General features: G+C 54.3%; 1 protein-coding gene and 1 long non-coding RNA gene across 5 annotated transcripts in view; one reads left to right on the forward strand and one right to left on the reverse strand.

Moving 5' to 3' along the window:
• Positions 1–27,394, forward strand: part of SMAD3 (SMAD family member 3) — a 119,685-nt gene extending 92,291 nt beyond the window's left edge. For 3 of the 4 annotated variants that reach the window (XM_027123411.1, XM_027123412.1, XM_027123413.1), the window contains exons 3-9: positions 247–378; positions 1,678–1,752; positions 5,348–5,398; positions 15,252–15,464; positions 17,526–17,663; positions 20,154–20,298; positions 22,782–27,394. In XM_027123411.1, the coding sequence (XP_026979212.1) occupies positions 247–378; positions 1,678–1,752; positions 5,348–5,398; positions 15,252–15,464; positions 17,526–17,663; positions 20,154–20,298; positions 22,782–22,905 (878 nt within the window). In that variant the 3' untranslated portion in view covers positions 22,906–27,394. The remainder of the gene's footprint in view (positions 1–246; positions 379–1,677; positions 1,753–5,347; positions 5,399–15,251; positions 15,465–17,525; positions 17,664–20,153; positions 20,299–22,781) is intronic. The other variant, XR_003436413.1, reaches the window with a different exon arrangement.
• On the reverse strand, positions 18,406–20,147 carry LOC113629170 (uncharacterized). The gene is made up of 2 exons (XR_003436415.1): positions 19,935–20,147; positions 18,406–18,910 (listed from the first exon to the last, which is right to left on the reverse strand). It is a non-coding gene; the product is annotated as an uncharacterized LOC113629170 (long non-coding RNA).
• Positions 27,395–27,956: the final 562 nt, after the last annotated feature.

The following is a 27,956-nucleotide window of genomic DNA, read 5'->3' on the forward strand; positions in this document are numbered from 1 at the left end:
TCTCTCCCCCTCCCTCTCCCCTTCCCCCTCTCCCCCTCCCTCTCCCCCTTCCCCCTCTCCCCTTTTCCCTGTCTCCCCTTCCCTCTACCCCCTTTCTATACCCCACTCCCCCTTCTCCCTCCCCCTTTCCCCTCTCTCCCAGTCCTCTTTGTGAGGAAGGGCCTGTGGTGCATTTGGGGGTGCAGGGGCTTTGGTGCCAGCCTGGCGTCGACTCTGATCCACCTCTGCTCTGTTTCCTCTGGACAGTTCTACCTCCTGTGTTGGTGCCACGCCACACAGAGATCCCGGCCGAGTTCCCCCCGCTGGACGACTACAGCCATTCCATCCCCGAAAACACTAACTTCCCTGCCGGCATCGAGCCCCAGAGCAATATTCCAGGTATGCACACGTGGGCAGTGAGGCCGGCCCAGGGGGCGGGGGCCAGATAGACCCGTCACCGGGTCTCTGCACACACGCTGGGCCGAGGCCCCTGACTCAGAACTGCATCCCTGTGGGGAGAGGACCCGTGGCCTTGGCTCCCCACTCGCTAATGATGCTTTTCTTGGCACGGAGGAGCGGCGGCGTGACCCTCCCGCCGGGCCTCAGTGCAGTCATTTATTTTGGAAGCGGAAATAGCAACGCTGTGTTTCTCTCACCGCCCTCGCGGCCGGGGCTGGAGTTCAGGCAGGATCCCCGACAGTCTGGGGGCTGCAGAGGCAGCGGGCGAGCAGAGGGCTGAGGGCCGGGCAGTGTGCGGAGAACTGGCCCTGTAAGTAAGCCCGGGGAGGGTTACAAGCTGGGTGGGAGGTTTTATTCCACTGGGAGAAGTGGGCTGTGCCGGCAGAGTGCAAATGTTTTTAGAAGCCCCTCATTTACATGCAAATAATGTGTGAATCACCAGCACTCTGGGCGTCCAGGAAAAGTGCTTGGCGGAGCTTAGCCAGTCCCAGCGCAGGTGGCCGGGCAGCGATGTGCCGCCTTACTTTCAGAGCTGGCTAGTTTGGACGCGCCTTTCACCCTGAGTGAGCTCACCGTGCTGAGGTTGACCGCGGGCCTTTGCGCGTGGGTCAGAGCGTTAAGGAGGGACCCGCTTTACAAATCCAGGCTTACAGATCCTTCACAGGTGGTGCGGGTCCCTAGAGGTAGGTTGCCCACTCTGTTCATCCAGCAAAGCAGAGAGCTGAGTCGGGGTCTGGGGGTCATTCAGAGAAATAGATCGCAATCTCTGCTGTCATGGAACTTGCATCCCACTTCGGGAGCTAAGACATCCTCTCGAGACAGCAGATAACCATGGATCTGCACACGGGTAGATAGTAAAGCTAAAGGGCGCTTTGAGGCTGTTGCCCTTCAGAGGACAGAGATGGGTGAGGCAGGGGTGAGTCCACTGCCTCCCTGAGAGGGAGGCGGAGCTTAAACCTAACCTTGAGGGATGGGGAGAAGTTTAGCCCGGCAGAGGCTGTAGGAATAGGCATTTCAGACTTGGGAGTCAGGGATGGTGTGAACAAAGGTGGTCATGATCCAGGTGGGGAGCAGGAAGGAAGAAGGGCATGAGGAAGGTGGGAGCCAGGGATCTAAGGCCCAGAGCTCCTCGGCGCCCTCCCCCTGGCATAATGGTGTGAATGTGTGAGTTTGCAAAGGGCATCTCAAGAGGCAAACCAGAGAGGGCATTTAATGAACCACCTTCCTTTCAATTCCCAGAAACCCCACCACCAGGCTACTTGAGTGAAGATGGAGAGACCAGTGACCACCAGATGAACCACAGCATGGACGCAGGTCAGAGTCTCGTGGGGCTCTGCTCCTAAGCCTGAGTGCCCGCCCTCCCCCATGCCTCCCTCTGTCCCTCCATCCAGTATGTACAGAGCAATCACTGGGCTCGGGTCTGGGACAGAGGAGGAGCGAAGCCGCTCACAGTTCGTGGGGGAGACCGACAAGACAGCCCGCAGTCACCGTGCCTTCTCATATGTGCCCTGATAGAGCAGGCCGTGTGGCATCAGGGCACAGAGCGGGGCCACGTGACCCAGCCTGGGGACGGGGCGTTGGGGGTGCCGAGCATCACCTCGCAGTGTAGGCTTCTCTCGAGTGGAATGTCGGAGACGTGTAGGGTTTGGCCAGGCCATCAGGGCAGGTAGAGGGTGTACCAGGCAGAGTCGGGGGCGTGGGCAGGAGAGCTGGTGAGTTCTGGGGTGGCTGGAGCGTACTCCTCCAGAGACAGGAGGGCCCCGCACTCAAGCCTTCGAGTGTGGCCGGGGGCTGAGGAGGAGCCCCCACAGCCTTTAAGCAGACGAGATGCTGCCGGCAGTAGGATGGAGGGTGGGCTCCATCACCTGAAATAGCTCAGGAGAGCCAAAACAGAGGCAGGGTCTTTGCTAGTGGCAGTCGAGGCCCCAAAGCATCGATTTTTATGTGATGACCAAATGTGATCTGTGTGTTCCTGCCGTGAGGGACCCAGCCCAGTCATCTCCAGCCACATCTCCAGATGTTCCCGCCTCATTTGTTAAGGGGCCAAATTGGCTCCAGACCAGCAGTTTCTTGAATTGAACCCCAGCTGCCACATCGCATGTGCACTGTGTTGCGTGTGGTTGGGTGAGGAGGAGGGGGCCGAGCAGATGTTCCCTCCTCCTGACGGCGGGCATGCCTTGTACACACAGAGCCGCCTGACACCGTGGGGCCACCTGCCCTGCACGCGGCCCAGAAGGAGCGTAATTCCCCAAAGGAGGATGCGGGAGACTTGCATGTTTACTGTAAACGTGGTCACTTGATATGTAGCCTGGGCATCATGGCCCTTGGGGTTTAGCACACATACCCCGACACACCCCTGGTAGGTGGCTGACAGTGTGGACCCAGCCGGAATGCATCTCGAAGACCTTTCCGTATTCAATGCCAAGTGACCGCTGTAAGGGTACAGCTATGAAACGCTGGCATGGGAAGCAAGCCAGCTAAGCAGCATTTCTGCAGATGCTGTATTGCTTCTCCCTCTCCTTTCCCCCTTCCCTCCTGGTTGCTCTTCACGTTTGTGGAATGATTACAGGCAAACCTCCGAGATACTGTGGGTTCACTTTCAGACAACCACTTTAAAGCAAGTCACACAAATTTTTCATTTCCCAGTACATGTAAAAGTTATGTTTACACTATAGTCTATTAAGTGTGTAATAGCATTATGGCTAAAAAAGCAGTATACACACCTTACTTAAGAAATACTTGATCGCTAAAAAATGTTAACCATCATCTGAGCCTTCAACGAGTCATAATCATTTTTGCAGTAGTAACATCAAAGATCATGGATCACAGATCACCATTACCAACATAATAGTGGTGAAAAAGTTAGAAATATTGTGAGAATGATCACAATGGGACAGAGGTGCGAAGTGAGCACATACTGTTGGAAAAACCGTGCTGATAACACTTGCTCGACGCAGGGTTGCCACAAACCTTCATTATGTAAAAGATGCAGCATCTGCAGAGCACAGTAAAGGAAAGAGCAGTAACGCGAGGGCTGCCTTTACTGTTATAAAAGTGAACAGACCGGGCTTCCCTGGTGGCGCAGTGGTTGAGAGTCCGCCTGCCGATGCAGGGGACGCGGGTTCGTGCCCCGGTCCAGGAAGATCCCACATGCCGCGGAGCGGCTGGGCCCGTGAGCCGTGGCCGCTGAGCCTGCGCGTCCGGAGCCTGTGCTCCGCAACGGGAGAGGCCACAGCAGTGAGAGGCCCGCGTACTGCAAAAAAAAAAAAAAAGAAAACAAAACAGTGAACAGACCAAAGGAGAGGGTCTTCTATGGGACGAGCAGCCACATTTTCACCCTCTCAGCTCTTGTCCCTTCCCCTTCCTCTCCTCCCTTTCTGCTCCACCTTCTCTGTCTCTCCCTCCCTCCTCTCCTCCCTTAGTGTACCTGTTGTGAACATTACTGATTTATTGAATGTGTGCCTGGGCTTTGTGGACCCCAGCCAGCCCGTGGGGGGGTCTCCTATTTATTCTCTGCTCTTCTCTCAAACCAGTCCAGTTGCTCATGGACTTGGCTTCCCTGACAGTTGAGATGTGGTAGCGCCTCATGTGGGGCCCGAGGATCACCTTGTCCAGCCCTGCTTCTCCCCGGACATGCACACAGGTCTGTTGAGACCAGTGAGAAGGTCCCCCTGCCTTCCTGGGTCTCCGTCATTCGGGCCAGCACAAATCAGAGGACCAACATTTACTGAGCACATACTGTGTACCAGCTATGGTATAGGCATTTTCATAGGCACGATCCCACTGCATTTCCACGAATCACACGATAGGTGGGATTCTCCCCGTTTTATACCCGAGGGGAAAAAAATCGAGGCTCAAAGAGGTCGAACCACTTTGCCAAAGTCCCATGGCTGATAAGTGGTACCATGGCCAGACCCCGTGGCACATTCGGAAGCTCTGCTCTTTCTGTGACTCTTCCACATCCCTCCGAAGATTGGGTGCTAGGGGTGAAAAAGAAACCCATGGTTCCTCCTGGGTCCTCAAGAAGGTTACAGCTGAGTTAAGAGCAGGCACGGACCCCCGTTAACAGCTCAAGGCAGCGTAAGCTTAAGGCCCAGCTGTGCGGACTGTAGACTTCAGGGGGTGGAGCCGGGGCTGAAATCACAGGGCTGTCAGTCAATAAGCAACTCTCCAGAGCTGGAGCCCCATGGGTGCAGGGACAAAGGGGGGGCCAGCCCAGTGTTGCTTTCTGGAAGAGCAGTCACTTGGTTTTCGGAAGGCTGACTCCCTGTGGGTTTTTTTCTTTTTTCGGGGGAGAAAACAGGTAGAGTAACGATATTAGAGTAGAAAGAATTGGGTCGTTAGGACTTTTTCCCACGTGTAGCATCATGTCAGCCTGGTTGCTGAGTTGTCGGGTGTCCGAGGCAGCTCAGTGAGTTTCCTGAAACCTGGGGAAAAGGCTGCGTTGGTATTTGCAGGTCCTGAGCCGTGTGAACAAGACTGGTGAGATCTGGGCAGCTGCAAGCCTTACCTTCGCTGCCCGGGGTCTGGAGCAGCTGTGGAGGGGGTCTTCCCTGCTCCTTCTGTCCCTCTGGGGGCTCAGTTAACAGGGAGGGTCAGTGTGAGGTCTGTGCAGCCAGGCTGGGAATGCAGCAGCCCTGTGCCCGGGGGCTTGGTGAGAAGCATCAAACCGTCGAGTTGTGGAAGAGACTCCAAGGTCATCCTCTCATCCGCTGGTTCCACGGATGAGGAAGCTGGGGCCCGGGGAAGGGGAAGCACAGGCGAGGATGTGGGGTTTGGTCTTCTCCTGGACCGTGGAGGCTCAGTCCAGGGTTTTCTTCCTGCCCCACCTTGATGCAAACGTTCTGTCCTCTGGCTCCCCAGGCCAACAGTCTTTTCCGAAGTCTCACAGCTGTGTCTCACCTCCTAGGTTCTCCAAACCTATCCCCGAATCCGATGTCCCCAGCACACAATAACTTGGGTAAGTAGCTCTTTGGATGACTCAGTCCCCCTCTAGCTGTAGCCCTGCCTGGTGGCCCGTGTGTGGAGGGGGCCCTGAAGTTGAGGCTCCCCTGCTCCGACCCCCACCATCTGCCCAGTGCAGCCCATCAGGTTTCTGGTTACATTGTTTCTGGGGTCACCCACAGAACGGGAAACCTGAGAACAGTGGTGGCAGGGAAGGCAGCCGTGTGCCAGGTTTGTATTTCCCCAGGGAGGTGGTTAGACATGAGTGAATGAAAAAGCCCCGAACCTTGTGCTTGAGAGACACGAGGGTCTCTGGTCAGCAAGCATCCGTGTGTGGTTTGACGCAAAGCCACAGGCAGCGGTGCAAACCGCGGCCCCCGGCTTTCGGGGACTTGTTTCAGATACACTTACTTGGATTTTATCTGAGCACCTCATCTGACAATGATGTCATTTTTATTTAAAACAGTACCATATAAGGAATTCGGGGGGGGGGAAAAAAGCCAAGTTACCCATAATCCCCCTGCCCTAACACAAATATTTTTGTTTCATCTCGGTCCCTCTGCTGTTTGTGGATCAGGCACATATATTTGCGCTTTGCCTTTGAGATGATAGTTCATGTCCATCTTTTCCTTCTGTCTCCTCATTGTTATTTTGTAAACACATTTCCGTACTTAGATGACTCGTTGATCATCTTGCATTATCTCATGATGTTTTGGAGCAGCTGGGCCATCATTTCCACAACCTTCCCTTAGATGTTTGATTTCTGGGTCATTTTTCTGAGATTCACTTTTCTAATCCAGGAGCATCCTTTGGCTTCAGCGTGGGGCCTGCCGGAGGGCTCAGAACAAATTAAATATTTGTTCAGTTTTTATTGAGGGGAATTTTTTTTTCTGTGTTGGTCTGGTAGCTTTAGAAAAATGTGAGTTTGATTCTTTTCCAGCCTGTATTGCTGGGGTTTGATTTGTGGCTCAGGAAAAGAAGGAGTTAATATCCAAGCTTGGTGAATCAGAGTGGATTGGCCTGGCTTTTGTTCCCAGTTGTTCCCAGTCCTTGACTGATAGCATCAGATGAAGAAAGTCCTCATTTGGAACGTGGGGAGCTGCTTGAAAACCTTTTGATACAGGCTGACAAGTGGGCAGTGTGAACTGTAACTTTGGGGGATCTGTTTTATCATCTTTGTAAAATAATACCACTGTGAGTGTTGGGCTCTACAGCGGGAAGGTCACATTCCCGATGGGAAAGGACTGATGGAGTTTTTAAACACAAACTCTGAAGGCTGGAAGCTGTGTTAACCCTTGATAACTTAAAGGCCATGAGTGTGAACTTGACTCTGGGCTTTCAGCTCTGGAGGCTGAGCCCTTACCCCACCATGGCCATGGGCGCCCTGAAGTCGACAGACATCAGAGCTGGTGCTTGCCTTGGCAGCCCCACTGCCTGACTTGGTGGTTCAGGCCGCAGGTTGTCCTGGGCGGGTACTCGCTGTGAATTCCCCTCGAGATTGCGTGGACCAGGATGACAGCATGTTCTTGAACTTGGCCCCGAGGCAGAGTGCCCTGCTGGCACAGTTCTCCCTTGCCTCTCGTCTGAGGGTCAGGAATTCCTAGGCCGTTTCTTCCAAAGGAAGGGACAGCCTCCAAGCCTGGTGGGCAGAGAAGGGGGTGCCACTCGGCTGGGAAGATGTGAATGTGGGGGACAAGTCAGCCAACAAGCCCCGGTAGGACTCACGGCGAGACACGGGCGCTGACAGGCGCGGCTTCCTCTCTGCTTGCCCAGCCCTTGAACCCCCGCCTTCACCCATTCGGTACTGTTGGTAGGGCCCCTACCACCTCACAGCCTCTGGCATCGTAGCTGCAAGGGGATGAAAGGACGGATGAAGATGGCAAACGTTTCTCGAGAACTTGCTGTTCACTGAGTGTTGTGCAGAGTGGTTCATGCCTGTTAACGGAATCTTTGTAACAACTATCTAAGGGGGTGGTGCTGTGATTTTTCATTTTATGGAATAGGAAACCAAGGAACGGACGGGTTAATGAACTTGTCCCCTTCACGCAGCTAGACAATGGAGAGGCTGGCTTTGAACTCAGGCCATGGGGATCCAGAACTTGTGCCCCCAGGACCCTGCCTTTGCTCAGTCCCTTAGACTAGCTCTCCCCCTTTTCACTCAGAAGAACTAGGCTCAAGGAGACACCTGTTGACGTACAGTTGGGAACCCATGTCAGGTGTGAGGGCCCTGGTGTCCCATGTTGTCCCTGGCTGGGAGCCCTCCCTGCTTACCTGTCTCTTCCTCACTCAGTCATTCTCTGGGCACTTCCTGCTTGGTCACTGTATGCCAGTCCAAGTGGGGGAATTCAAAGAGGCGTCACAGACCCTGACACGAAGGTGCTTTTGGCCTTGTTGGGATAAATAAGGCAGGACGATAAATACTTTTTATAGAAAACAAGAGGGGGGACTTCCCTGGGGGTCCAGTGGTTAAGTCCGCCTTCCAGTGCAGGGGATGTGGTTTCGATCCCGGGTCGGGGAACTGAGATCCCACATGCTGCGGGGCAACTAATCCCTCGCGCCGCAACTACTGAGCTCACGTGCTACAACTAGCGAGAAGCTGCAATGAAGAGCCCATGTGCTGCAGTGAAAGATCCCATGTGCTGCAACTATAATAAATAAATAAATTAATTAATTAATTAAAGCAAGAGGTAGGTGCAGATGAAGTACCCTGAGGGTTCAGAGGAGCAAACCGTGGCATTCCAGTGGGGACATCATCCAGGGTGGCCAGTGTCTCCTATGTGTTAACTCATTCAGTCACCATTCGCTGAGTTCCTAGTAGGTACTGATGCTGGTGGTCCAGAGCCAGGGAGGACGTTTAGGCGTTCACAGTCTGGTGGAGTGGCTGGAGGTGTCTGTCCACCGGTGATGCACTGTGCCCGATGCCAAGGGAGCAGCACACAGGAGGGAGGAACTGTATGTGCCCAGGAGGACAGTGCCAAGTAGGGTGGGGGGACCTTGGAGTTGTGATGACCTGTATGAGCTGGGCCTTGAAGGACAGGTGAGACACGGTGAGGCAGAGAAGGAGGGAAGGACACTGCCGATGGAAGCAATGGCGTGAAAGGGTGGGGTGAGCTCGGAGGACAGCTGGCGGTGTTGTTGGCTGGCTTGTTGGGAGGCACAGTGGAGAAGATGAGGCTCGGGGTTGGCGGGCTGAGAAGAGAGCCCTGAGGGCCCCCCTTACGTAGCCCCGTCTTGCCTATAGGATGAGGCGAGATGGTGGGTTCTGAGTTGGGGGTTGGTGGTTATCTGACGGCAGCTTCATAATGATTAATCTGGCCACTGTGTGGAATTTAAAATTTAGGGGAAATTACTGGGGCTACCCACCCCCCCAAAATACCCACTTAGGAAGCTGTAGCGCTGAAGGAGGCTGAGATGAATGCTTTAGAGAAATGGCAGCAGGAGAGGAGAGGGCGTTTAAGAGTGTCATGAATCGTTGGCATTCATTGATCAGCTTTAACTGGGAAAACGATGACGTTTCAGCTTAACTGAGGCAGAGCCCCAGGAGATGGGACGGCGTTTGGGGCGAAGGGTGACAGGGAGATGCCGGTGCTTGCCTGTGTCCAGGAAGCGGCAGGACGGTCAGGAGAGAGGCTGCGGCTGGAGGTGCAGCTTTGGAAGCCATTAGCATGTTTGACAGCCTTGCCCAGAGTGGAGTCAGAGACATGATTTTGTCATCAAATGAGTTTGGAAAGCCTATACTGTGCCCCCTCCTGGGGCCCCCAGGGCACCCGCAGCGTAAAGCCTCTGAGAGTCCTGAAGAAAGGAGGCCTGTTTGGTCCAGCGTTTCTCCCACGGGTCCAACCGCTGTTGGAACACTTTTCTCTTACGATCCCATTGACCCTCCCATAGATCTCACTTTGGAAACACTGATGAAGGTTTGGCTGAAGTCCTGGGAGTGGATGGATTCAGTGGAGAGGGAGACCCAGCTCAAGAAGGAAAGAGGGCTGAAGACAGACTCACGGGACCCTCTCGGGAAGAGGCTGAGGGTCAGGTGGAGGATGGGGCCTCAGGGAGGGGAGGAGGTGCTGAAGGACACAGTGGGCGAGTTCTGAAGAGGTGAGAAGTGAGAAGAGAACTCCTCGTGAGTTCAAGGGCATCCTTTGGGGATAAAAGGGTGGTGGGGTGGGCAGCACGCAGCAGCTGCCTCTGCGTTTCTCCTTTGTGGCTGGCATGTCCCAAACAGTAGGATGCTGACAGGCACGCGGAGAGTTCTCCCCGGAGAGAGACAGGGCATCTCAGGACACCTATTATTTCTAGTAAAGGAGTTATTATACAAAAAGAAAGCAAGCATAGGACATGGGGCTGCTGCTTCATTTCCTCCCTCCTCCAGGCAAAAGATTGCACCTCCTGCCACAGTAAAGCCACTTGGGGTGCCTCGTGGAGGCGCCCCATGAGTGACTGAAAGGCAGCTCAGCTTCTGGCCAGGGGCAGGCTCTGGGGAGGTCCCAGGGCTTTGTTTTGCAGGGAAGGGATGTGAGCAGGTGATGTTCCTGTTATTACACATCATGCCGGATGAGTCACCTGGAATTTCCTAAGGATTTAGGTCAAGGATTGGAGCAAATGGAGGGGAAGGAGGAGGGAGGCGGAGAGAGAGAAGAAAGATAACGAGCTGGATCCTGCTGGTGAGTAAAGTTGTTCTCTGCTTTAAAGTGAGACATCTCGGGAGGGGCCGAGACTGACTGGGGGAAACGAGGTACCAGGGAATGCCCTGGGGCAGCGGCTGAGCTGGAGTTTAAGGAGGTGATGGTTTCCCCGAGGACCTTGGGCTGAGGCTGACTTCCTCTCCTGCCAGGAGAAGGGGGCCCTGGTGGCAGAGTAGCAGGAGGACCCCTGGGCCCCGAGAGAGGGCAGGGGCCCACGTTACAGGCCCTACCCGATCCCAGGTGTCTTGGGTGGCTGCAGACGTTCTTTTCTGAGGCCTCGTTGGGCTTTAATCTTCCATAAGCTTGGGACACCACAGGCAGGCATCTTCACCGCAGGACGTCGGCTGTCGGCTGGACCGTCACGCTCCCGAGGGTCCGTCCAGCTCTTAGACTTTTCCACTGTTCTTGGTTTCAGTAAACTGGTCCTAGGTTGAAAGAGCGTGGGGTCTTTTCTGTGTAAAACTGGGTTTGTTGCCTAATCCTTGGTGAGACAAGTTGGCATTGGTGCCCGGCTGCTGGGACACAGCTGGCCTGGGCCTGCAGGGACCTAACCCTCAGGTACACAGGTGGCTCAGGCACAGGCGTAGAGGATATTTTCACAGCCACCTGCGCTGGGCCTCGAAGGTTGCATCCTGGCAGACGAGGGGGACGAGCAGTCCGGGCAGGGGAAGTGCACGTGGGGGTTGGGGCGTGGAAGCCTCCTGGCCTGAGGCAGAGCCGCCTTCCGCAGGTGAGCAGGGCGCAGACTAAGGCAGCCGTTTGTGTTCTGACCTTTAGCTTTACAGCGTCGCTGCTCCCGGCCCTCGCCCAGTCCCTGCTTTCGATGTATAGTAGAAAGTTAATTTCCCCGCTCCGACCTCCCCCCGCCCCTTTCGTTTACCGGATTTGGATCTCTCGCACATGTTTTTAATAGGCATCCCTTTGCCTTCTGGGTTTTATTCTGTTTTCTTTTCCTTAAACAAAACAGAAAGTCAGTGCCAGCTTGGAATCGGGCTCAGAGCCGAAGCCAGCCAATGCGTTAGGCTGGCAGGGGGCCAGTCGAGAATTAAGTGCCCCGTGCTCCTCAAGTGGTCTGGCCGACACCGCACCGGTGGGGACAGGGGGCCGAGCACGGCTGCAGCGGGAGGCTCCTGCGTCTGCAACGCCTCTGCTGCAGGAAGAGAGATTGGCACAGACTCAGCAGTCTGGCAGAGAGCAGAAGCGTTTGAAGGGAAGGCCTTGGGCACACGCCATCAGCTGCCACTCCAGGTGTGCTGAGTCCTTGGCTAGAGAAGCGAAACCACTTTCCACTGGGGCAGGTCACTTTGCCCTGTAGAGTTGTCCTCCCAGAGGAGCCTGTGAGTGGCATATGTTCAGGGTTCTCAGAAGCAACCTTACATAAAATTGCTTCTGCGTTTGTTGGGAAACTCTTGAAACTAGGGTAGGTTGGCTGGCTGGACTGATTGATATGGAGGAGGAGTAGCCACCTGAAGATGTCATTTAAGATTTAGTGCCCAGCTTCCCTGGTGGCGCAGTGGTTGAGAGTCCGCCTGCCGATGCAGGGGACACGGGTTCGTGCCCCGGTCCGGGAAGATCCCACATGCTGCGGAGCGGCTGGGCCCGTGAGCCATGGCCGCTGAGCCTGCGTGTCCGGAGCCTGTGCTCTGCAACGGGAGAGGCCACAACAGTGAGAGACCCGCGTACCGCAAAAAAAAAAAAAAAAAAAGATTTAGTGCCCAGGACAAGTTTTGTTTCCCCTGCAGAACTAGTAAGAATTGTCTGTCCACCAACCAGAGCCATGTAGCATATTATGCTCCCTTTTTGCCTTGTCTGCTAGGAAGCTTAGACCCAAGCGGAGTGCTCTTTCAGGAGCTGTAACTTCATGGTTAGCCTGTTTATAGTCTTCTCTTTTCCAGGGTCCTGACTTTGTCTTGTTCGGAACCATGGTCTGGATAAGTCCTTTGGTAGGAAAGAAATGAGGGCATACGTGAAGTTTAAAATAAAGTTTAAAATAAGGCATAACCCAGAGGTGGTGATCATACTTGGGTCTGCAGCTCCTCTTACAGAAATGCCTTGAGGAAGCACCGAGGGATGATGGGAGGGAGTGAGGTGACTGTCAGTTGTTTGCAGACAACAGTAAGTGCATGGCTGCGGTGCTGCTTCTGAATGTAGGTCGGCTCGTCCAAACAGCACTCTCTGAAATGGCAGCCTGCAGACTTTGCCTTGGCCTGACTGCTCTGTTCCCCCAACCAGCATCTTCTTAATTATGTGTCAGGCTCCTGCATCCTGTGTTTCCCACAGCACTGTTCAGTGAGTGTCTGTGAGTTGCAGGCATGTTTAGATAAGGGCTCAGATCTGCTTGGGAGGGCCTCTTGGGCTAGGACCCCAAGCCTCTCTCTGATTCCGAGACACCTTGCAGCCCACACGTGCCCAGAATATGGTTCTGGCCCCACGTTACCCAATGGGTGGCCTGCTGGCTTCTCTTCTTTTGATGGGTGGGCTGAGTCAGTGTTCCTGGGAGCCTAGCTCGCTCACTTCTGCCTGGACTAAGCCCAGGGGGTGCTGGAAAAGGCTTTATAATTTGGAGATGAAGACGGCTCTGTTCTGTACTTGGCTAGAGAAGCCAAGGCCAGCCCAGATCAGCCATAGCTGCCTCTTCGTGGTGACCCATGCCAGAAACACCGTGACCTACATGGTCTGCTTTCAGTGGCTTCCAGTACACTGCAGTCACTGTTCAGACTGGGCCACTGAGGCCAGAGAGGGACGTCATGTCCCTCAGGTTGCACAGCAGGGTCAGCAGAGCTTGCCTCTGGGAATTCCCCAGTACCTCTTGGCCCTGACACGTTGCCAGACCACTTTGAAGGCTCGGAGTGCACTTGGATTTCTTAGGTGGTGGTGGTTGTTTTTTTTTTTAAGGTTTCCAAAGCAACATAGCTCACATTTTAGTGACCACATTGTTTAGAATATAGCTTATCTCATTGGAATGTCAAGCATCGAGCAAAGCCAGAGCCGGATGTGGCTGGCGTGGCTCAGCCCAGCCTCGGGGGCACTGGCCGCGGGCCATGGTCACTCCTGCCCCACCACACCACTTTCACCATTAAGTAGTGTGGGCCCTGGCAAGGGAAGGAGGGGCAAGGACACTTCGCTCCCTTCGGATGGAGGTCAGGACAAGAACAGGATCTCTGCAAGTTCATAGAACCAAAATTATTATAATTTCTGTTAACACCATTTATTGAGTGCTGGATGTGTGCCCCGCTCTCCCCTTGAATTATCTCAGTCCATCCACAAACAGCGCCTGGTGATAAAGGAGATTCTCCGCTCTGGTGACCCGGGGGGAGATGTGGACACTGAAACTCAGAGCTTAACTGGTTTGCTCAGCGGCACACAGCTGGTCCGTGTCTGAGCAGAGGGTGGACGATGGTCCATCTGGCCTTGAAGCTTGTGCTCCATGACCTGGTCAAGCGTCCAGGGCAGTGGTTTTCAACTGGGGCCTGTTTTGCCCCGTGGAAGACTTCTCGCAATGTCTGGAGGCATTTCTTACTGTCACCGCTGGGACGGTGAGATGGATGTGTGCCGCCGGCATCTGGTGGGTAGAGGCCAGGGATGCTGTGCACATCCTAGAGTGCACAGAACCCTCTCCCCACAGAGAATTATCTGGCCCCAAATCTCAGGAGTGCCGAGGTTGAGAAACCTGATGTAGGTGTCCTGACCCTCTAGCTGACTCTTCCTGGGTGTGTTGAGTGCAGGGATGTCACGGGCTGCAGCTCCTCCCGTGTGTGCTGACCTTCTCTTTACCCTTAGACGGGATCATGGGCGTAGACCCCAGAAGGAGATCAGGGCCACTTTGCCCTGCAGGGGGACCCGGGCCTCTCCTGGGCTTTACGCACTTTCAGAGGTCTGGTGAGCTGAGCAGTGGTTCTCGTGGGTTCTCGCTCCGGGAAGTTGCCCGGCGGGCGGTGAGCAGGGGTCTCGGGCCAGTGCTGAGACTTGGCACGGCGAGCCCTTCCCATCACTCTCACTGGCTCCCACAAAGTCACGCCCTGAGTGACCAGGCGGCTCCACGTCTATGTAAGAGCCAGAGCAAGTGACTCAGGCTGGAGGTCTGAGGCGGAGGAATGAGAGCAGCAGAATCCCTGATTCGCCAGCAGATGGTAGGCAGAGAGCAGGATGTGGCCCGGGGAGCAGTGCAGAGCAGAGGAGCAGCTGGAAGGGCTGGCTGGAGTGCTGGGGAGTCCTGTCAGAGGCGTGGCACCGCTGCAAGTGAGGAAGGACGAGGGCCCGGCTCAGGGCCAAGAGGATGGACCCTAAGGTGGGAGATGACACACAGACGGGCAGGAGGAGGGCAGGGGTACCTGGGCAGGTGTGGAGCCTGGAACAGCTGGAGGTGACAGGAGGCGTAGGGAATCACGGGAAAGGTAACGTGGAGGCACGTGAGGGGAAACCTCTGTTTCAGGGGTTCCCACCTCTTCTGAGAACCAGCAGTTTGCTCTGAGGAGCCCTTGACCGAGACACAGACTGCCAACTAGGATAAATTCAGAGCTGCTTTTAGGTGAGTTTGTGTCTTAGCCACCCCGACAGATGGCATCTGGATACATTTGGAAGATAGTTTCCGCAATAAGAGGCAGGGACCCAGTTCACTCTGTAGACGGTGCCTGTGTGGCTGTAGACGCGACCCCCTGGGCCGCACCAGCCTTGTCATTTCACAGGCTTGGACGCTGCCGCCCGACAGGCTAGGAGTTAGCCCACGACCAGGCAGAGCCAGAAGCTGCAAGCCCTTCTGGGAGGCAGAGATCAGCATGGGTTACTCTGGGGACCTTGGGAGAGAGGCAGATGGTGTGGCCAGACCGCAGTGGGCACTCCTGGCCTGTCCAGTGCGTTTAGCCAGGTGCTTGTTGGTCTCAGGGCCTTTTGGGTTTGACCCAGCACCTCCTTGAAGACTACTTCAACCCAAGGCCAGGCCGGGCGGGGCAGGGCCTTTGTGAGCTCAACTAAATAAAAAGTACCAAGGCCAGTGGAATGCTTCTCCCAACACCTGAGGATTTTGTCCCACTGGATCCTGCAAGTTTTACACAGTAAAAGGGTGAGGGTGGGGGGATTCTAATGCCCTGAGAGGTGGGGAAACAGGCTTCTGGAGCATCTAGGGGACCCCATCCAGGAGCTCAGGGGCTGGGGGGCCCCCTGACCCAGCGGCCCGGCCTGTCTCCTCAGACCTGCAGCCCGTCACCTACTGCGAGCCGGCCTTCTGGTGTTCCATCTCCTACTACGAGCTCAACCAGCGTGTCGGGGAGACATTCCACGCCTCACAGCCGTCCATGACAGTGGATGGCTTCACCGATCCCTCCAACTCAGAGCGCTTCTGCCTGGGGCTGCTCTCAAATGTCAACAGGAACGCGGCCGTGGAGCTGACGCGGAGGCATATCGGTAAGGGGCGGCCGCGCTCCCCCCTGTGACACCACCCCGCGCCCCAGCCAGCACAGCCCCTGCCAGAACCCACCAGCCACCACTGTGCGCCTCCCCCGTGCCCGTCCCCCAGGCTGCGTATTGCCTTGTTTAGGGGCCAGACAGGTAGAGTTGCGGTTGCTTGATCGTTCCCACTCAGAGACCATTTCTGAAAATTTGAGAGCCACAGAGGAGGACAGTTGACTTTCTTGAGAAAGGCAACCGTGCAATTCTCTTAATAAAAATACCCTTGAAGTACTGATAGGTGGACGAGTATATAGTCCACCTTGGAGGAATGATATTCTCTTTGTTCACTTCATATATGATTGTTCTAGGAACTTAGAAGAGGTGGAGAGACCAGTATTGCCCGCCTCCGGGACACCACTGCTGCTAACACTCTCTCCCGACACCTAGCACGTGGTGAAAGATCACTTAGTTTAGGGAGGAGGAAGCCTTGCTGTGTGTCACTTGGTTTGCTCATAAAATTATCGTGCTGGGGATGTTCACAGCCTTGCGATCCAGAGTCCTAGAAGGGCCACAGAGATGGTGTAGAGATGGTGGGTATTCTCAGACATTGTTGAGGGCACGCAGGGTGGCCAAGGGATTCCAGAGTAAACTCAGGAGCTGGGCAGGGCAGCAGGGGTCTGGGCACATGTGAACCAGAGCACCTCTGCTCGTTTGTATTATATCTTGCGCCTTCACAGAAGATTTCATTTGGACAGAGGGTTTTACAGTCAAGAAAAGTTTGGAAGCCATGGGCCTGCGCCAGTGCGCCTATTTTCCAGGGAATGATAACCTGATGCCCAGGGAGGGGCAGAGCCCTGCAGAGGCCACTCAGCAAGTGTGTAACACAGTCGGTGACAAAGAGCCCCCTCCTGCCCCTGAGCCTGCATCCTTCCCAGACAGCTTCCTACTTGTTTTCTTTTAAAAAGATCCTTGGTGGTATACACAGGTGTTTACTTACCCACTTTATACTTTTCTATATTTAAGTATAACATTTCAAAAATTACCCAAACATTTTTGTTCTTTGGGTCTGGGTCTTCCCACCTCCGCCTCCCGCTCTTGACCGACATAACTCCAGGGCGCCTCCTAGTGGCCCCCGAGTCTGTCAGCACCCTGGTGTCTGTGAGCCGCCAAGTCCTGTAGCACTGAGCCAGGAAGAACTGGGGAGCGGCGGGGCCGGGGACAGTGGTGGGACGAGGACAGTGGTGGGACGAGGAGGCAGGCCTGCAGCCGGTCGTCTGGTTTCCATCCCACTCCACGTTGCGCCTGTGAAAGCTGGCTCCATTCCCCGGCCCTCTGGGCCTCTGCCCCCAGGAGTGGGAACAAAGACCTTCCAGGCAGGAGAAGAGAACATCCCCTGGCTGAGCGGAGACTCGTTGTCAGAGGGTTTATATAACTTGCTTGAATTGCAGAGCCAATTTAAAAATAATTTCTGTCCATCTGGAGTGGATTTAAGAGATGAAGGGAAAGTAAATGATATAAAGCTATGGAATGTTTTAGAAAAATGCATCGAGGGGAGAAAGGTTACAGGGAGTGGCACTAATTAAGCCATCCCTTGCAGTGAAGGGCTCCTGGGGTATCTGCTGCCTCAGGAGGAGATCTGCAGGCTGACTAAATGAGTTTCTGAATCTTGGAGGGGGAAGGGACCTAGTAGTAGTAGCAGCAGCAGCAACTACTGCTCACCAGGCACTTGCTGTGTGTCTTACAGCAGCCCCATGAGGTAGGTATGCTTGTTACCCCCATCTTACAGATGAAGAAACTGAGGCTCAGCGGCTGAGTAACTTGGCCGAGGCCCATGGCAGGTCATCGGCAGAGGCTGCTGTTAAGACTTACCCATGCTCTTTCCTCTCGTCGTCTGCCTCCCCAGCTTTGGCAGCCTAGCGTCACCCATCACTTCCCCGTGTGTTTAGGCTTGGGCTCTGGGCCCCGTTTGCCTGGTGACCCTGGCAGAGAACCAGTCACTTGGAGCATCGGCTGCAGTTCTGCCTCCTCTGGTAGCCTCAGCTGGTGCCAGGACCACTCTGACCCGAATCTCTCTAGGGCGAGGCGTGCGGCTGTACTACATCGGAGGCGAGGTCTTCGCGGAGTGCCTCAGCGACAGTGCCATCTTTGTCCAGTCTCCCAACTGTAACCAGCGCTACGGCTGGCACCCAGCCACCGTCTGCAAGATCCCACCAGGTACCACCACCGACATACCCACCCTTTCCCTGAGGTCCTCTCCTCTGCGGCACATGCCTGGGATGCTAAAAAGGTTTCTCCTCTCTTCCCTTTTCTCCTCATGGGTGTTCGCACTGACAATCTGGAGATGCTTCCCTTGGGTTTTCTGCCTTGCTGTCTTATTGTGACCTCCCCGAACCTTCGGGGAGCAGACGCAGCATCTGACACATCTGCCTTTGATCTCTGGGTACCTGTTTATTGCCTGTGTGCATAGATGCTAAGATAGTATGCCTGCTTTCTTCCTTTTCTCCCTCCCTCCCTTCCTTCCTAAAGCCATGCCAGATGCTGTAGGGGGATGGAGGGGTGCAGAAAGTCCTTCTGCTTTCCCCACAGACCTTACCCATCAGCTGAGTGTGCAAGGCAAAGACACAAATGTGTTTAATACGAGGGAGGGTGCTACGCACCGTGCAAGCAGCACAGGTAACGTGCTCTTGGATCCAAGGGGAGAAACACATTTAACTGTTAGGATGGATCAGGAAAGGCTTCATGGAGGAGAAGGCATTTGGGCTTGGAGCAGTAGGTAAGCATTAGGCATAGGGTGATGGTGGGGCGAGGACCGTGAGGGCATCCCAGGCAGAGGGAACGATATGGGCGAAGGCCCAGAGGTGATGGAGGGCAGGGCACACGTGGGCTGCACTCTGCCTGCAGTGGAGGCCATTTAAACGACACGTTTAGAAAACATGATGGGACCAGGCCACGGAAGAACATGAGAAAGTTTTGCTTTTATTCAGGGGGACTGTTGAGGGTTTTCTGAGTAGGGCTACGAATCCCACCTGTACTCCAAGGGGTGGCAGGCTCACCCCAGAGGGTGGCTTGGACAGGACCAGGCCTGGGTGGATGACCAGGCAGGTGGCTGATCTCATCCAAGGCCTCTTTACTTAGAAAGCTGAGGCAGAAAGCCCCTGCCGCAGCCCCCTTCTCCCAGGGCGCGCAGCCGCAGAGCGTGGACTGTGCCCACTGGGTAGAGTGTGTGGCTCAGTCCATTGCCTGCGGCGTGTGTGTGGCATGTCTTCCTGCTCACTAAGTAGCAGGTGGTGGTGGAGCGGTGGGTCATGGGCTGGATCAACTTAAGAATGCAAAGAGTTTGAGATGCTCGTGGTGCTCTCCATTTCTGGAACGTCGTGTGGTTGCGTTTACAGAGCACACGGCTACCTTGGGGCTCACGTAGTCCTCACCAGTTATTCTAGCTCTTCAGGCGAGGAGGCATGCTGAGGAGACAAGTTCAGAGAGGTTAAGCTACCTGCAAAGGACACACAGCTAGTAAGTGGCTGAGCCAGGATGAGCCTAGGGCTGTGTGCTTCTTTGCTGCTTGCTGGGCGGGGGACCGGAACTCACCTTGGGCTCTGCTTCACCCCTCTTCCCCTCAGAGAAAATGAGAAGAGGAAGTCCAGATGCGCACTTGGCTTTGTGCCCATCCCCCGGCCCCGCCCTCTCCCTCTCTCTGGTTCCGGCAGAGCTGGCTGTGGTGCTGGATGTTATCTCATGGGATGTCAGAGCTGGGGGGCCTCTGAGGCCAGCCTCTCCTTTCACAAGGGAGACACGGGCTTAGAAGAGAAAGTGACCAGCCCAGAGTCACGCAGCAAGCCAAGGGGCCCAGTGCTGGCCCGTTAGTGTCACCTCAGCTCACCTTTTCGGGCATTTTTGGCATGTGCTCTTTTTTGTCTTTTATTTCTCTGATTGACACATTCCTGGCACTCAGGCGGTAGGACTTCGAACAAGAGATTTACGGTAAACTTTATGTGTGCCTGTCTCTGGTTTTATGCCTGGAGTTAGGTACACACCTTCACTTTGCCGAGAACGTCACCCCACCCCAGCCTCGTGCCCAGAGGCCGAGATGTGGCCCAGATCTCTCGCTGCCTCCTGGCCCGGGCAGAGGTGGATTTGTTGGAGGAGCCCAGGTGGAAGGTGCCCAGGACCCTCTGCCGAACTCCTGTTGGCACGGCAGGCCGGGTAGCCTCTCAGCTGGCCTGTTTCTCTGGTGCTCCCTCCATCAAAGGGCAAGGACTCCTGCTCCCCAGGAGGTCGGCCATACCTGTACACTACGTGGGCCTTCAGGCTTGTGACCCTGCTGCCTCTGTTCCCTGGAGTCTTGCCTTGGCCCCTTCGCCCAAGGCAGGGCCCACCTCTCCCAACTGTTTCCCTTGTTCCTGGGCTCACTTTACTGGCTTCCTCAGCCTTCCCACAGCTCTGGGAACTGGAGCTATGGGCCACTGTTTAACTCTCCCCCCTCACCTGTGTCAGCTGCATCTCCCCATCGAGGCGGTGATGGCTTCACGGGCAGGGACCACGTGGGCTCGCCCCCAGTGTGGTGCTGAGTGTGGAATCTGTGGCTAATGTGGGAACACTGGTCCGGGTGACCCTGGGGGTGGGGTGGGGGGCTTTAGCCAGGAGAGGAGCTCCGGACAAGTGCACTCTTCGTCCCCACGAGCACTGTTTTTGTTCTGTTGGCAGGATGCAACCTGAAGATCTTCAACAACCAGGAGTTTGCCGCCCTCCTGGCTCAGTCTGTCAACCAGGGCTTCGAGGCCGTGTACCAGCTGACCCGGATGTGCACCATCCGCATGAGCTTCGTCAAGGGCTGGGGAGCCGAGTACAGGTCGGGGCTGGGGCGCTTGTCCCTGGGATGCGGGGACTGCAGGTGGCTCAGAACGCAGAGCAAGGGCTCCCCAGAGATGAGCTAGGCTGGCCCTTGCCCCGAAGAGCAGAGGGACCAGGGATCCGAGCGGGGCCAAGTCCCACTAGACAGGGAAGAGCTGAGCAGTGCTCGCCCAGTTTCTCAGGAGCTGGGAGCGTTCCATCCTCACCACAACCCTGGGTGGGGACGCTGGCATTGTCCCCGTTGTACGGATGAGGGAACAAAGGCCCAGGGAGGGAAAGCGACTAGCCTGAAGTTGCATCATTTGTGGAAAAGCTGAGCCTAGAACTGTGTCCTCTTGGCGTCTTCCTCCTTGTTCGTTTTGGGCAGATGGTTTTAGGAAGACCCTCTCCGGGGAGTTAAGTCTTCATCTCACTGTTCCTTCTCTCCTCTGTGGCTCCATCTCTGACCCGGTGACCCTGAGGATCTAGGATATTAAAACTGAGAAGCAGGGAAGGGAGGAGGAGATTTGGGTGGTCAAAGGAACAAAGTTTACTTGCTCAGAAATGATTTTTTCAGAATTTCTGAGATACTGGGTTTAACATGGCACTGGTCAGGGGTGTCCCTGGTTTGCTCTGTCGAATCTCTCAGGCCACTCTGGCGTGGGCTTAGAGAAGCCCGTTCCTTTTCCTTCCACACCTGGACAGGAGTTTCCCCTAGAGGCAGGTCTGTGTGCCCAGCCCCGACTCCGTGGCAGACACAGAGGTGCCCGCACGTCAGCTGGAGCCAGTGCCTTGCAAGTTACTCTCCCCTTCTCTTCATTTTTCCAGATGTTTGGAATCCATTTTGTTTTGCAGTCATTCTGCACCCAGGCCAAACCCATTTCAGTATTGGCTCTGGGCCACCATTTATAATGAAATCCAGATGAGCATGACTTATGGAAAGTCAGATTGTCATTAGAGGATTTCGGTCCATAAAATCCTCCTCTTTCATTTACCGTACTTTAGCTGCTGTTCTCCGTGTCTGCCCCACAGTGCCAGGGAACACAGCACCTTGGTCTCTGGGGTCTCTCTCAAATCCGGGATGAATGACCCGTTGAGCTATCCGAGTGGTCAGCCGTCGGAGAACTTACAACCCAGTTATAATGGCCTGAGATTAGCCCAGGCCCAAAGGCCCAGCCCGAGGGACGTTTTAGCTCACCTTTTGGCCTTGGCTGAATCATTTAGGGAGCAAGAGTTGAAAGGTTAGAAAATTAATCTTCTTTTTAGTTGGGGAAGGGAAATATTTAAAGATGGACCCGGTGGAAAAGAGCCAGAGGGAGGTCCATTTATCCCTGTTAGCACTCAGACTGCAGTCTGGAGGGCCACACTCAGGCACCCAGGTCAGGCAGACATGCCAGGGCCGAGTCTGCAAGCCCGTTTCTAATCCTCCACTCGGGAGAAGCGCAGGCCAAGCAAGCAGGGTGGTGACCTCGGGCCAGCAGCTCTTGACCTGGCGCGGCACTGCAGTCCTCCAGGTTCAAGTGCTTGGGAAGAGGCCCCGGCTGGCAGAAGCCTTTCCCTGGGGGCACTGTGTCACCGTGCAGGACATACTGCCAGCACACCCAGTCCTGTGCAGCCCACCACGTCACTGCCACCTGGCAGCGCCGCAGAGCAACGTAACTGGTGGTGCGGCCCCTTCCCAGAACAGCCTCGCCCTCCTCCTGCCTCCGGGGCCAAGGAGAGTAAGGTTTCACCCCTTCCTGTGAGGTGGCTGAAAGCAGAGCCCAGGCCTCTCACCTCCAGCTGGCACCAGCGCCTCCGGCCTCAGCAGATAGCCTTTGCTCGGTGGAGGCCTTTGGGAGCCTGCCTGCAAGCTGCGTCATCAACCAGCCCGAATTTAGACAAAGTGCTTTGGGGAAAAGAAACGTGTGGTGTGCCTTGGTTTTTTCCAGTAATTGTTCCACGGCTCACTCTGCTCGTAAGATTTTCCAAAATAAGGCCATAGATGGGAATTGTATCAGCACGTTGGGGACCGACAGCATGTGGACTCTGTCGGCGCCCTGTAAGAAACACCCCTCAATCAGGCAGACGCACGTCATCGCGGCCTGCTGGGGGGTAGGTCGGGGCTGAAGGCAGGGGAGCTGTAGGTGCCCTCTCAGGACAGGGGGACCAGAGAGACCTTTGCTCTGGCTGAGGTTCTCCATCAGGAGCCCATCAAGGCAACCGGGGGGCCTCTGGGGTACCCTGGAATTTGCCTTACATGTTTCTCTTTAAGGGGGCCACGTCCTTCCCTGGTGCAGGAGAACCTGATTTACTCAAAGCCCTTCCTGCTTGGAGTTTGGCCCGGCAGTTTCAGCAAGTTAGTGGCACCTCCTCCAGGACGGGGTCTAGCAAGGCAGTCCGTATCTCTGGCTCTGGGAAGAAGCCTGTCACCAAAGCGGGAAAAGGCATTCTGACATGTGTGTGTGTGCTTCTGGACATTCTTAACATCCCCCAACCCACCCCTTTCCCAATGTCTTGCAGGAGACAGACCGTGACCAGCACCCCCTGCTGGATCGAGCTGCACCTGAATGGGCCTTTGCAGTGGCTTGACAAGGTCCTCACCCAGATGGGCTCCCCAAGCATCCGCTGCTCCAGTGTGTCTTAGAGACATTGGGTGTGAAGGGGGAGGGCGGGGAGGGTGGGCTTGGGGAAAATGGCCATGTAGGAGGTGGAGAAATCAGAACTCAAATCACGGTTGTCAAAGAAGAAGAAATTTTTCTCCCTCAACCAAAGTGGCACGAGCCTGTTTTACAGAACATGAAAGCAAACCCAGAGATGGATTTTTATGAACAGCTGTGTCTGCTGAACACATCTGCCCTTTGGCCCTGCTGTGAAGGGCAAGAAATGGCTTCTGCTCTGGTGGCTTGAGCAAACAGGTAGTATTTTACCACCTGCCCCCTCCCCCAGCCCCCTTTTCTTTTAATGACAGCAAACTGAGATGTCACTGCCCAACAGGAAACGGCCCTGTGGTCAGGACCGAGTGCGGAATTCGCCTTGGGCACTCTAGAGGCAGGGAGAAGCCGGCAGGCAGGGGTATAAGCGCACCTCGGGCCCAGCCCTCCTCTTCCAGTGAGCATTCCTGAACCCCAGCAGCGGCAGACCTTGCACTCTGGGGGCTGAATTGACTTGGGGTGGGGAGGGGTCTTGTCTGTCTCCACCCTTCGGGGAGCATACTGATTGGTGTGAGCGAGTGTGTCCAGAACCGGGCACACAGGGACCGGTGGGAAGAGGTGGTGACACCTCTTCTTTAAAAACACTCTTAAAGTTGTCTGCATTTTCAGCAGTTGGAAGGATCTGTCGAGGCTCAAGCACGTAGGAAATGTATAGTTTGCAGCATCACGGTAATCTCAAAGAGATTTGAATTATGTGAAGTGTTCCCGGGAAGCAGGAGGCAGTTGTCCGTGATGGTGTTCAGGCTGAGGCAGCACCACCACGGTGCACGGGTCTCCGGTCACCTGTAAGAGCTCGCTCCGCTTTCTCATGCATTCGGCTACATTGGCTGATGTAGTCAGTTGCGTTAATTAAATGAACTTTATCGTATGCTCTTTTAAACCTTTGTTTTATATTTAAAAAAAAAAAAACAAACCCTGGGTTGGCACGTTGACTGGGAAACCAGAGGGGGACCCAGCAACTTCTCCCCCAAAGTGAAGCTTTTCCAGGTTTTGTTGAGAAGACACCTGCCAGCACTTTTGGAAGCTGAAATTAACAGAAGCAAATTCACCAGGAGGGAAAGATCTCAGGCCAACACAAAAGCAAATGAAAGGGCTATTAAAAATTTTTTTTACACCTTTGAAAATTGCAGGTTTGGTGCAAAGAGGTCTGTCATCTTTCCCCTGGGATATGAGATTATCTAGCTCACAGTAGAGGATCATCAGTGACAACTCTAGCAGTTACAATGTGTAATAAGTACTGCTCCCAGTGGCAATTAGTGAGGAAACTACTATAAGTTATTTCAACTGGAAAAAAAAAAAAAAAGAGCCCTCTTCTACTGGCCTTTTGCAGAATACAGCAGATGGAATTGCCACTTGCAATTGGTACTTTATACTTTGCTGCTGTTTTTGTATGAAATGACTTATCCCATATTTTTGCATGGATTTCTACCAGGAAAAATAAAGGGATTTCCTATGGAAGTCCTGTCTTAATTGCAGGTGAAGGGAAGAAAGTGTACACTTTTGGCAGGTATAAACCTCAAATGTGATGACATTTCTGATGCTATGTGGAGATGTTGGGGGCTTCCTGGGTGCCTCACTTACAGGATCCTAGGCCTCTGAAGCTCCAGCCCTGAAGTTTCCAGGTAGGAGAGCTGCTTGCCAAGCCTCCAGAGGACACAGGAAGAGACGAGAGTACCTGGCCAGACCTGGACTGGTCTTTGCGCAGGACTGTCGACACGGAGCCGGAGACGGTGTGTAGTCCCTCACTCCACCTGAGGGGGCCAGATACTGCAAGTCTGAAGTTCGTGCCTGGTATGAAATGATGGTGGACTGCTTCTTTTAGATACAGGAAATCATCTGAACCTCCTGGATGTGTGTTCCTGCTCCCAGTCAGGTCTGAGACTCATGGTATGACTTCTTATTCCATTTTGGCCTCGGCTGAAGCCATCGTGGTGCCCCCTCTAGAAGCCATGGGGAGCAGTCTCTGAGGGCCCGCGTTCTCCACCTGCTAACGTGATCTCCTGTGAGGGCTTCCTACGGCGCACAGCTGTCCCCCAGGTACTTGGGAACCGGCTTCAGGTACAGCCCAATTTGGGTGATCTTGTTGGTCACATCTGGCTGCATTTGGATGGTGTCTCAGAACCCTCAGTGCTCAAAGCTAAAGGCTACTTCTAGGAGGCATGAAGTTTTAATTTTGTGTTTTTCCGAGAGCTACTTGCTTGGCCCTTTTTCTTTATAGACTAGACTGCTGGAGGAGGAGGACGAGAGGAAAAAGTGGGAAAGCCCACCTTCAGCACCATTGAAAAGAAATTTGGTTGTACCCAGAGGTTAGGATCTGGTTTCATTCCCACCCCAGAGGCTGCGTAGGTGGCTTTGAGGCACATGTAATATTAGTGTCCTTCAAGTCATAAAAATAGTTTAAAAATCCTATTGCCTGAAGGCATTTATACATTGAAAAACTTAAAGGACAGCTGAAAGGGGCAGGAGGAAATCGGGGCAGTTCTGGGGGGTGACGGTGGCTGTTGGAGACCCTTTTCAGTGCCGTTGTCCAGGCTGCACAACGCGCCTCGCTTCCCTGCCCCGGGCTCCCCGCCAGGCCACCTTCACCTTGCGGCTTGTGCTGACGCTGACCTGAGAGCAGCTAGAGCGCGGGGGCCCTGGATCCTGGCCTCAGCGCCTCCCTCAGGAGCCAGCTTGTATTCCCTTTCCTCTCCGCCCACTCCCTCCCCCCTCCTAACTTTATTTAGTACTTGGAGCCTTCCAGTGCAAGTAGGTAGCCGCCCCAGCGGTTCGGGTTACAGGCCTGTGCTGGCCAGTCTTCTCTGCTGGCCACCTTCCTGGCAGGCTGCAGATCTGACATTCTGAGACAAGCCCAGAGTCAGGAGCGGGGACTTGGACTCTTAGGAAGAACAGACATGAGGGCAAGGCTGCTGGCAGACTTTTCCATTGTCCTTATGTTGTCTGTGCTGTATTTTTTTATTTACCATGGTGATTATTTTTTTAAATCATTGTTAATGTATTGGAATGAGCTGTAGCACGTATCTTGTGCTTAGTTTGTTTTTCTCCATCTCCCTCTGGCTTCCTAGAGTTTGGACGTATTCCAGGGCTAAATGCTTTTACTCACACCGCAGAAAAAGGTTTTCTTTAAGTAACGCGTGCATGTCATGCATGTATGTGAGTAGCTTGGGGAGACGGCAGATATCTGATTTCATTCTCAGCCCCAAGCTGCCATTTCTGAGGCTCCGTGAGGGTCTCTGGGGTGAGAGCTCACATTAGAGCTCTCATTAGGCCACTCTCTGTAGTCCTTAAAAGGAGAAGGGAGGGACAGGAATCTGCAGACTGCTCAGGGGACTGTTTACCAAGGGGGGCGGGGGTTACCAAGTAGCAAGAGAGGGCATGAGTTTGGTTCCGGGCCCTGTGTCTTACTGTGTGACTAAGTGGCACAGTTGGGAGTTTTTCCCAAATCTACATCTTTGCTAGAAGAAAACCTCAACACGGCTAAGTTGTACCATTTTTCTTGGTGTGGCATAGATGCTCCCTTCTCGAACCCCTTCAAGTGACAGTCTTTCAGGAGTATCAGCCACTCCGCAAGTGGGTGGGAAAGCAGAAAAACGTATGGATCAAAAATGAGGCACCTCTGATGGAAGAGCTGGGAAATGACTTGCGCTACAGGCAACCTTTCAGAAACACAGCTACCACATGCAAAAACTCGCATATTGTGTAAACTGGATTGAGAAATTCTCTCAAGTGATCCTGTAATTTTTTTCTTTTATGCTAAAGTAATGTACACTCGAGCATTCTGGTGTTTTTATATTTATGTAATAATTTCTTAAAACCATTCAAGACAGATAACTATTTAATTTTTTGAAGAAAGTTGGAAAAGGCTCTCCTCCCAAGGACAGTGGCTGGGAAGAGACGGGGCACAGCCAGTTCCAAACGCTGGTAGAGGGTGCAGTGGCTTTTGGGCTCAGCACCTGGGACGACTGACCCAGGCTGGCTCCCCACGTGGCAGCATGTGACACAGGCAGCTCAGAGTCGAATACAGGCCCTTACGTGGGGACCTCTGAACCAAGCCCCTCTCCCTTCCTAGGGGTGAGAACTGTCCAGAGGGATGAAGCCATCTTCCTCCAGGAAGCCTTCATTCACCCTCAGTGCTGCTGTTGCAACTAGGCTGTTCTGGGCAGGACTCCTGTTGGGGTGTGCGTTTGGGTGGGGAAAAAGAACGCGGAGGATGTTGATTACCTTCCCTTCTCAGCCAGCCTGACCTTTTAATACCTTTGTAAAAAGCATGTATGTATTTATAGTGTTTTAGATTTTTCTAACTTTTATCTTAAGAGCAGAGCACCTGTTTAAGCATTGTACCCCCTATTGTTAAAGAACTGTGTCCTCTCTCTCCTCTCTCCCCTGTAAGTGCCCTTCTAATAAACTTTTCATTGAAAAGCTGCTGGGCCAGAAGCTCGCTCTCATTCTCGCTGCCATGTCTGAGTGGAGAGAAGAGGTTAAAGGGCCCCAGGGGCTTCAGAGAAACGTGTCTCCAAGGCCAAGTGCACTTTGACCAAGGATGTGCCAGGTCCCATTCTGCCACAGCCCCGCTGCCCTCATTCACTCACCGAGGGCAACACGCAGTGCCAGCCAGTCCTGCAGGGATAGCAGGAGCCTCCGGGTCAGGCACGTGAAGGTGTCCAGTCTCCCAGTTGGCGCGTCTCCCAGCGCTGCACAAGTCCCAGCGACGCTGTCTCCACGTTGTTACTTCGCGTTCATTCCCTTTGTATTTGAGAGCCTTTGGCAAGTGAGTGGACGCCACCGGATTAATCTTGCCACAGGCAATGGAGGTAGGTTTCAGGTTCCGAAAGAAGCAGGTTTCCACACTCTCCAGCTCACATGACTTAGCTCCTGTGAAAATCCATTTTAAATTCCAAACGCCCAAGGAGAAAGAGACTTCAAAATTGTTTTCCATGGCGCAATCTTACACTGACCCCAGCTGATGTGGATTAAGAAACAGGAT

Source organism: Aethalodelphis obliquidens, unplaced genomic scaffold (assembly GCF_003676395.1).
Source record: "Aethalodelphis obliquidens isolate GAN/ISIS:26980383/991018 unplaced genomic scaffold, ASM367639v1 scaffold26, whole genome shotgun sequence".
Lineage (NCBI taxonomy): Eukaryota > Metazoa > Chordata > Mammalia > Artiodactyla > Delphinidae > Aethalodelphis > Aethalodelphis obliquidens.